Source organism: Acinonyx jubatus, chromosome B1, assembly GCF_027475565.1.
Source record: "Acinonyx jubatus isolate Ajub_Pintada_27869175 chromosome B1, VMU_Ajub_asm_v1.0, whole genome shotgun sequence".
In the NCBI taxonomy this organism is placed as follows: domain Eukaryota; kingdom Metazoa; phylum Chordata; class Mammalia; order Carnivora; family Felidae; genus Acinonyx; species Acinonyx jubatus.
This window is the reverse complement of record NC_069382.1, coordinates 170,456,145-170,466,538: the sequence shown is the minus strand read 5'-3', so window position 1 is coordinate 170,466,538 and position 10,394 is coordinate 170,456,145. Positions and strand designations below refer to the sequence as shown.

The following is a 10,394-nucleotide window of genomic DNA, read 5'->3' as shown; positions in this document are numbered from 1 at the left end:
ATTTTTTTTAACAGTACGCTCTTGGGACTCCTTTCTAACGCTATCCGTTCAAGAAGTACAAACTAAATTCCACTTTAATGCAGGTAGAATTAACAGACTGAGCTGAGAAGATTGTAGATCCAAATGAGTTGGGTAAAAAAGCAAAGCACAATGTATCAGCTGGCTTCATTCGGAGCATAGCCATTTACCCAGTGGCTACCCAAACAGAAACTGTGGGTCCTCCGGGTCCTGGCTTAAAAAGCGAGGCTCAATATTCAGTTGACAAAACAGTAATGTCTCAGAAACACCAGGAATTATGTGGTGCTCAGGAAAAAAAGAAAAAAGAAAACAAAATTTCCCTTCCTAGTAAGTCTCTTAGATTCAACACTTTGTAGGGGGATGGATACATTTTTTAGTCTCAGGCTTAGTCCCAAGCTGAGTGTACTAGCACTTTAGCGTTAGTATTTAGAGGGTGTTGAGCTTTTTTTTTTTTTTTTAATTTTTTAAGGTTTATTTATTTTTGAGAGACAGAGAGAGACAGACCATGAGCAGGGGAGGGGCAGAGAGAGAGGGAGACACAGAATCCAAACCAGGCTCCCCTGACAGGGGGCTCAAATTCATGAACCGCAAGATCATGACCTGAGCTGAAGTCGGACGCTTAACTGATTGAGCCACCCAGGCGCCCTGAGTTTTTAAACACAAACCTCTTAAGAGAGTTTTACCCTCACAGACTCTGACAATGTGGTCAGGGCATCTCTGCATCTGACCAAGGCAGGAACCAAGACATGCAGCAGTTCGGTGACAGCACTTTCCTGAGTCTGCTGGCTCATCAATGCCTGGCCAAATAGCCCAATACCTCAGGCCAAAGGACACGGCGATGCTTAACTGGTCACCCAAGTTCTAATGAGAATGAACCACTCTTTCCCTGAGATCTATCTCGTTGTGACAGGTTGGAGGTGAAGGGTAGAGGGCGGTATGCTAGACTGGGCACCACTGAGAAGGAAAAAGAGATGTGAAAATTTTGAAAGCAGAAGCTGGGGTGAGGGAACACAAACCAGGCCTGCTGTTCAATTTCTAATGATCAGAAGGCCCAGTGGGAATTCACGTGCAAACAATTATTAAAATAAGTAATCAGAGAGGGGCATCTGAGTGGCTCAGTAGGTTAGGCCTCCGACTCTTGATCTCTGCTCAGGTCAGGATCTCGCAGTTCGTGAGATCAAGCCCCTCAAGAGCCAGCCTGCTTGGGATTCTCTCTCTCTCTCTCTCTCTCTCTCTCTTTCTGCGCCTCCCCTGCTTGCACTCTCTCTTTCACTCTCTCTCTCAAAAATAAATAAACTTATTTAAAAAAAGTAATGAGAGGAAACTAAGCAGTTTCATGAATTTATTTAATGAAAATAGGCATAAATAACAGATATTTAAATCTTTTCACTGAGAAAGACCTTTGACCTCCAGCTGGTCTGCAGAAATAATTGCTCTGTTTAGGTTTATGGCCAGTAATGAGTACACTGATAAAGTCTATTGACGGATTATTATTCATTCTCTCGTCAACCTTGAAGTTGGGGCACTAGGGAATAGTGACAAGCATTTCATTTTCTTGCTTAAATTCAGAAATGCTGGCTCGTTTTAGAGAAAAGGCTTGTATGGGAGTTAACTTGTATTATTACTATAATCCATCTTTTTTCTTTCTTCACGAATATAAGGGAACCCAATGATTCATTCTTCAACACATACTTATTGAACATCTATTATGAACCAAACACTGTCCTAAGTGCTGGGGACTCAGACAAATAAGAATTTAATTATAGCAGAGTAGAGAGACAACATTAAAATCAAATGTATAATATCATGGCAGCTACCGATAAACACTTTGAAGAAAAATAAAGTAGGATAAGAGTGGGGGAGATCCATTTTGGGAGAGGCAACGGTGTGCTGGTAACAGCTCTCACCACTTTCATCAGAGCTGACTATTAAAGTTTTAGGAATTTTGCTGGTCAGATGTTAAAAACAGCTATTATATAAATTAAATTGTGCAACCTTATAAGTAAAAATACGTTATAATAAAAGCAAAGGTAATAAATACTCAACACTCACCATTTATATTTATTTTTCTACTTGTTACTATCATCTATGCTCTTTATTTACATCTATTATATCTGTGTGTTGGAAATTTTCTTCCCAACTCTGTGTTTAGTGATGTCACGGTAGCTTGAAATCAGCCATGGCGGGTATAATTACACCATGGAAATGGGCAAATAATACTAACCACGGGTTTTTTCTTTCTTTCTTTCTTTCTTTCTTTCTTTCTTTCTTTCTTTCTTTCTTTCTTTCTTTCTCTTTCTTTCTTTCTTTCTTTCTTTCTTTCTTTCTTTCTTTCTTTCTTTTTTTTATTTCAGAGAGCCAGTTAAACATTTACCAGCACTTTACAGAGAAGAGTCCTTCCGATAAGGTGATATTTGAGTAGAAGCCCGAATTAGATGTGGGCATTGTCATCAGGATATCTGGGGGAGAATAATACATGGTCAAGTATCAGCACAGAGAACAGCCAGCATGGCTGTTGATTGCAGTCAGTGAGAAATGTGGCAGGAAATGAGGACAGGGACAGATTAAGTAGACCTTTGAAGCCCGTGGTAAAAGATACTTTTTATGATAAGTACATTATGAGGCCATGGAAGGATTGAAAATAGGAGAGGCACACGTGCTGATGTCTATCACAAAGGAGCATTCTATTGTATGGAGGAGACTAGACTGTTTTATTAAGTGATTTGTTCTAAATTTCAAGTGAATGCTGTCTGAGAATTACTCCTCGCTTGTTGCAAATCTCCCAGAACCGTTGATATTTGCGATCATGCTAACATTCAATCACAGGCAACATAGAGCATGTGGAAGTGACTATGAAGGCTCATTCCTATCCACACTCCTTCCTGGGCACACGGGTAGTCAACACATCCCAACACTCTTGCAATTAAGTGGGTTCATATGATGCGTTTTAGCTCATGAAACGTTGAGTCGAAGTGATGTGTCACTACCAGGCAGAAGCATTTAAAAGCCATTGTGTGGCCGCTACACTTTTCTCTTGTCTTCCATGGTAACTGCAGAGGCCACATATTGAGATGAAGGAAACCACAAGATGAAATCATCCTGATCCCTGAGGGACTGGGTGGCATATACCAGCCACCAACTTACTCTGGACATGTAACACGAGCAAGAAAAAAAAAAAATCATTGTATCTTTGTTTCACAAAGCCCTGAGATTTAGGGATTAATTTATTCCTTCAGCTTGACCTAGCCTATTGTGACTAATACAGAATTTCAAGTTCGCAGTATTTTAAATAATAGCTGACACTTGTTGAATGCTTACCCTATGCAAGGCACTACAGTAAGCATTTTATATGTATTTCCTCATTTAAGACCCACATCCCCCCAGTGAGGTGGTCACTATTACTGCTTCGTTTTACAAATAAGGAAATTGAGGCCAAGAGAGGTTAAGTGGTTTGCCCAGTGTTCCCCAGAGAACCAAGATTCAGCCCTGACTCTGGTGCCTTCCTTTTTCCTACATGAGGAAAGAACACACAGCCTTCCGACTTCATCCATTTCTTCACCCACTTACCAGGCACCTACAGTGGTAGCCTCCTAGTAGGCAAAGATAAATAAAACACCTCTAGGAGCTCACAGTCTAGTGAGGGAGACATTTTGAAGAGCAGATTATAAAGAAGTGGATTTACAGGAAATACAGGTGACAGAGGAAGGTGCTGAGAGACTCCAGTCACCAAAACCCAGATTGTGCAAAACCCTACAGGACAAATAACCCAGTTTATTCAACAAATAAATTGCAAGGAAATACAGGCAGAACCTATAGATTAAAAAAGATAACAAAAGACTTACCAACCAATGGCAAGATTATCTGGCTCCGGATTCAAGCAAACTGTTAGCAAACAAAAAGTGAAGGTACTTACTAGATACTTGAAAATGTGAATACTAAGTGCACATTTAATGATATCAAGAAATTTTTAACTTTAAAAAGTTTGGGTGAGATAATGGTTTCGAGGTTATTTTTAATGTGTCCTTACCTTTTAGAGATACATGCTAAAATAGTTATAGATGAAATGATATGATGTCTAGAATATCCTTCAACATATATAGGAGGGGGGAGTGGATAGACTGGCGATGGATGATCATTGTTGGCCTGGTGACAGTTACATGGGGGTCAATTTTAGTAAATATTTTAAACTTTCCAAAATAGAAAGTTTTAGAATAACTGTTCCTGGGTTAGATACAAAGGAACTGTCAGTTTTAGAATCACTGACAAGGTGTTTGGGGAAGTTGGGAAAGCTTCCAAGGAAAACAGGACATCCACGTGTGAAATAGCTCTTAGGCAGCAGCAGAACACGCACAAACAAATCAAATTATTTTAAGCATCACCCAACATTATCAATGCCAGAGATGGTTAATATTTATTTTCCAACCACAGCTGGCTGCTAGCACAAGGAAACAGGTTACCAGAGTTCATGAAACTTCCTTCCATGGACATGTGCAGAAATGAGCTGAGGGAACAGGAGATTAAACAGTGGATTAGAAAGTCAGGAGACTGGGCAGTGAATCATGGCTCTGTCACTGACCAGCTGCGTGTCTTGGAGAAGGATGCTTACATTTTGGGTCTCTGTTCCCTCGTCTGCAAAACAAGGAGGCTCGAACTGTTCCTGCTCCAATTATTCTAACAAATGTTATTTGGGGTCCTGTGTGGGAATCACCTGCCCCAGGTCACAGCAGCATCATTATCAGAACTGGAGAGACTTCCAGTTCGGGCATCTCAGTTACAGGAGACTCTGGGGAAGTCCCTTGCACATAGAGATCCCCTGAAGCAACCTTCTGGAAGTATAGGAGAGGGAAACAAAGGGCAAGTGAGACTGCCTGGTCTCTGATTCTCTGGGTCCTGCAATTTCTGTCCTAGCATGATTGGAAAGAAGGCTGGTCTGGGGGAGAGAATGAAACAACCCCAAGCAGGGCAATGTACAGACAACCTGACAGATGGGACACTCTGTCTGCCCATCCTTCTTCACTGTCATTTGCCTATGCTCCAGTCTCTCAGGCCTTTTGGTTCAGGAGAAGGACCACACTCCCAGGGTCTATCTGAAAAGCATCTTCCAGACCGCCTCCTGCAACATTAACCATGTCCTTCCCTCATGTCTCCACATGTGTGTAGGGAAGACTCCAAGAGCAGGACAGCCCCCTAATGAGCATCCTTCTGGAATTTCTTTGTTTCCATCTCAACAATTGCATCAGTCTGTAATTATGTAGAAACTGGTACAATTATATGATTAATCTGTCTCTATAAACAGATATCATAAATCCTGGATATTTGTTTTCTTTTCAAAATTGAAATAGAACCTATAGAAAATGTACAATTCATAAGGTCAGCCCAGTGAATTATTACAAAAGGAACACATGTGGGCACCCACTATATGGGTCAATAAAACAGTCTGGACATCCCAGAAGGTACTCTCCTCCTTCCTAAAGTCACCACTTCCCCTGACATCCATTGATTAACCTTGCCTCCTTTTTAAAGTTTTTAATTATTAAGATTTTTTTAAATTGAGATATGCCGGGCATTTGGGTGGCTCAGTTGGTTGGTCATCCGACTTCGGCTCAGGTCATAATCTCACTGTCGGTGAGTTCGAGCCCCGCGGTGGGCTCAGTGCTGACAGCTCGGAACCAGGAGTTTGCTTCAGATTCTGTGTCTCCCTGTCTCTCTGCCTCTCCCCTGCTCACATTCTGTCTCTCTCAAAAGTAAATAAACATTAAAAAAAAACTTTCTAAAAAACTTTATAAAAATTGAAATACGTACCATGAGTTTGTGTGCAGTGACATTTACCTTTTAGAGTATGCAATCCTATGAGTTTTCATAAACAGAGCTGTGTTTATCACAACCTCAATCGAGATACAGAACAGTTCCCTCACCCCCAAATTCCCTTGTATCCTTTGCAGTCAACCCCTCTCCCTATCCCCAGTTCTTGCAACCAACTGATCTTTTTTCTTTCCCTGTAGTTTTACCTATCCTACCATGGCATATACATGGAATGGTCCAGTATTTGGAGGGATGGGGGTGGGGAATGGGTGGGGGGAGGTGGGAGGGAAGGCCTGGCTTCTTTCAACCTAATATTTGTAAGATTTGTTCATAATGTGTATAACAGTTGTTCATTTTCATTGCTGTATGAATCATAATTTAGTTACATTACTGAGTGAACATACCACAGTATTATGCAATGTATTGTTGATGGACATAAAATTGTTTCTAATTTGGGCCTATCAGAGATAATGCTGCTAGAAACGTTCTTGCACATGCCTTTTCATGCTCACTCTATGCATCTTCTTCATGGTTTAGTGATCCCAAAGTAATGAAGATGTTCTCCTACCTTAGTTTCTAGAATTTTCATTTTACTTTTCACACTTAGACCTACAACTGACCTGGAATGTGTAGTATTTGTATGTGATATGAAGCAGGGGCTCAAGTTTCTTTTTCCTTTTTGCTACCTAGATATCCAGTTGACCACCACCATTAAATAAGTAAATAAATAAATAAATAAATAAATAAATAAATAAATAAAAAGTCCTTTCACCTTGCTCTACAGTGTCACCTCTGAAATAAGCTGTGTATACATGTGTAATTTTGTTTCTGGACTCTCCATTCTGTTCCACCGTCTAGTCATGTTAATCCTCCCGCTGTGTTCTTCTTTTTCCAAAATTTTCTCATTTATTTGTGACCCTCAGCATTTCTACATAACTTTTATGCTCCTATCTGAGTTTACTCATCCTTGGTCCCAGCACTGACAAGGTGCCTGCGCACACTAGGAACTCATTGAATAGCTGTTGCGTGAATGGAGGTGACCTCGGGAACTTTCAGGATGATGATAAAGACTTTCTCGCATGCCTGGTCTCAGCAACGCCCTCCCACCCCGACTACCCCGGGCACCCCTCTCCCCCCTCCACCCTCCACTACGCTGGCCCCCTCCCAGACCACCCACTCATCCGGCCCAGCTCCTCCTCCCCCACCTCCTCCCCACTCCCCGTCCACGCGGAGGCACTCGGCTAAACTGCTAGGAGACTGAGTTCACCACTTTCCTCCAAAACACACCCTTCCCAGCAGCGCGTTCTCCCAGTCCCTCCTCCGCCTCTCCCGGCCCCTCCTCCGCTTCTCTCGGCCCCGCCTTCGCCTCTCCCGGCCCGCCTCCGCCTGGCCTGGCCCCGCCTCCACCTCTCCCGGCCCCGCCTCTGCCTGGCCTGGCCCCTCCTCCGCCTCTCCCGGCCCCGCCTCCGCCTGGCCTGGCCCCTCCTCCGCCTCTCCCGGCCCCGCCTCCGCCTGGCCTGGCCACTCCTCCGCCTCTCCCGGCCCCGCCTCCGCCTGGCCTGGCCCCTCCTCCGCCTCTCCCGGCCCCTCCTCCGCCTCTCCCCGCCCCGCCTCCGCGTCTCCCGGCCCCTCCTGGGCCTCTCCCTGACAGGCCGGAAGGGCAGTCCTTCCCCACTGGGCTGCTGGCAGCGCCTGGAAGGCAGCGGCGGCGGCTCCGGGAGGCTGCGGTCTCGGCATGGACACCCGGCTGGACCAGGAGACTGCGCGGTGGCTGCGATGGGACAAGGTGAGGGACGACAGGGTGTGGGAGCGTCGGATGGAGAAGTGGGGCTCCTCTGCACGCCCCAGGAGCCCCCACCTTTCCTGCGGGGAGTGCGGGTGCCTGAGCTTCCTTCCCTCCGGCCGCCCGCACCTGCAAGGCCCACGGCCGGTGGAGAAACGGAGGTGGAGTACCGAATTATGAATATGCAGATTACGACCTGCTACAACCTGTCATAGGGAGACACCCCCTTGAGGCCACAGCTCGCTCCCTCAGCTGCCGGGCTTCCTCTTTGGGGAAGTGGAACCCACCGGGGCATATTGATGCAAGGCGCGGTTGCAATACATCCACACAAAGGAAGTAGAGCCACTCACTGGTTGTATTACAGATTCAAGGGGAGGGGGGCGGTATGCAGAGAGCCGGGGCAAGGTCAGTCCTCCGTCCCAGGTATGACGTCCCGGGGAGCCGGAGAGAGGGTAGGGTAGCAAGCACCCAGTATAAGGTGGTTAGGGCGGCGGTCACTAACTTTTCCCCCGGGCTGAACTCTAAGTGGTTATTTAAAAGATGCCCCGGGAAAAGCAAAGGAAAACTTGGGGCGGAAATCCCTCTGGGTGTGAGCTGGGTTATAAAGTAAAATGACTTGGCAGCAACCCAGAAAGACTAAGTTGTTTTTCTCATCAAATGCGGGAAGACGGAAGAGGAGGAAGCTGGGGTGGCCAGGCCTCCTTGTGTTTTGCCTGCACATGGCAAAGCCGGGGCAAGCCCGGAAAAGTTGTCCCGGGACAAAGCCAGCCCTTTGGCCGTCTGGGGCTCCAAGTTCGGGAGAGGGAGAGCGAGCCCGAGCTGATCTGAACTCGGCCGGGCTCTGGGGCCGCGTCCAATTGGGGCGTGCTCGCGTGCCCGCGTCACTCGGACCGCTGGCTCGTCCTTTAGTAGTACGCTGTGCATCCCCAGAAACCCAGAATCGTTCCGTCCAGCCTATTCCTTTTGCTCCTGGGAACTTTGCAGGGAGCAGTATTCCCATCCACCTCTCCCAGGTGCTTGGTTGAGAACGTGCGTGCTCTTGATTGGGCCCGCCTGGCTTCAGGCGTTTTCTTCTGGTCTCCGACTTTGTTGGAATGACAGAAGGGAACTCCTTGAGCACAGCACCGCTAGCTTTTCTCCTGTTCACTCTCTTAGGTGCAGGAGCAAAGAGACCCCGCAGCAGACAGCACCTCCTCCCTTCTTTAACTCTCCTACTTGCCCCTTGGGGCAGGCTGTTTGTTTTCCCGGGAATGTTCCTTCCTCTTCTGCTGAATTTGTTTCTCAAGCTGTTACTCCTGTTTCTGGCCTGAACTTACATGTGATTTATGTAGAGGGGCCTTCCCTAGCAACCAGTGATAAATTATGTCTCCCTAATTGGTCTGCATTGCTCAAAGCAAAACAAAAAACAAACAAACAAAAAAAACCCCACAAAAACTTGTTTGTAAGTGTATTTGTTTAATGTCTGGCCCACCAGGGCTGACTTCGAAGGCAGGACATGTGTTGGGTGGCACGACCCTGTTCTAGGAGGGTCCAGCACTTGGTACGATCCTCTGCTGTCCTGTTTTGAAATTCACTTGTTGAACAAGGAGTCCCACATTTTCATTTTGCACTGGCCCCAGACAAATTATACAGCCGTGCCTGTCTACTCCTCCACTAAAGTACATGGTTTTTAGAGCCTGACACAGGGCACTGGTCTTAGCAGACACCTAAAATACTGGTAGGGTGAAAGAGGGCAGATTGTAAGCTCTGTCAGCAGGGGCCAGGCCTTCCTCCTTCCCCGGGGCCCCTGTACTTGAAATGTGAGCACATCCCACCCAGGATGCTATTGGCAACTCCTTGGGTGGCTTTTCTTTTCCTGGAAAGACAGCCTGGTAATTCTTTAGGGAGGGGAAATTGTTTCCATTCGTGATAACTTTGTAACTTGAGGTGGGTAGAATCCTTTTAAAGTCATAATTGATCGTGTGTTTTAAACCCATGAAAGATTCTCTTTGAAGAAGTCAAAACCTAACTTCTGCAAGATCTTGTATCTGTATATGGAGAGAGAGTACTTCCCTGGGTAGAGGCAAAGGGGATGTTATCCTTTTTAGTTTTTAATTTCTACGGCTCCTCTTGCTTGTTTTTTCCTGTCTCAGTGTCTTCCTTGGTTTGAGACAGACACCGGGTGGGGAACGTCCTGCCCACCAAAGGCACTGCAAGCCCTCTGGTCTGATTCCCCCACGTTGTATAGCTGACCCTGTCCACTCCCTCACTGGTGCGGAGGGCCTGACACAGCACTCTGCACAAGGCAGGCACCCTCTGCATTTCCACTGTGCCTTCATCCCCTGTGTCTCAACTGTCAGCTTTAGTCACACTCAGGGCCAGTTCTGATCTCTGCCGCCCTCTTGACTTTGTATTCTTCTCTCTCTGCCTCCTTTGGTTTCTCTCAGGCTATTAGGTCTTTTATGGCTATCAAAGGCCAGGTGGCATTTTCCAAATCTACCCTGTACACAGGGGAATCACTGGATATTGGGTGTGACCTTAAAGTCTGTTTTCTCATTCATTCAGCAAATATTTATTGAACCTCTTTAATGTGCCAGATCTGAGCCCTTCCTTGAGGGCACCTGACAATCTGGTTGCTCAGATGGTGCTCTAGGATCATCGGCTATGGCTCTTAACCCAAAAGGTGGGGTTTTACTTGATCCTAATCAAGGTAGAACAATATGGAAATGTGGGCTCCATTCCAGAAAGCAAAGGTTTTATTGCAATAGCATTTCAAATTTTAATGGCGTGGCATATCTTGGCTGCAGGTTCA

The 10,394-nt window shown here is 45.9% G+C and overlaps 1 protein-coding gene across 1 annotated transcript in view; it reads left to right on the top strand.

Moving 5' to 3' along the window:
• Positions 1 to 7,449: 7,449 nt before the first annotated feature.
• PGM2 (phosphoglucomutase 2) overlaps positions 7,450 to 10,394 on the top strand; it is a 37,780-nt gene continuing 34,835 nt past the window's right edge. Inside the window, exon 1 of the mRNA XM_027054056.2 lies at positions 7,450 to 7,606. Coding sequence (XP_026909857.1) covers positions 7,556 to 7,606 — 51 coding nt within the window. The 5' untranslated portion in view covers positions 7,450 to 7,555. The remainder of the gene's footprint in view (positions 7,607 to 10,394) is intronic.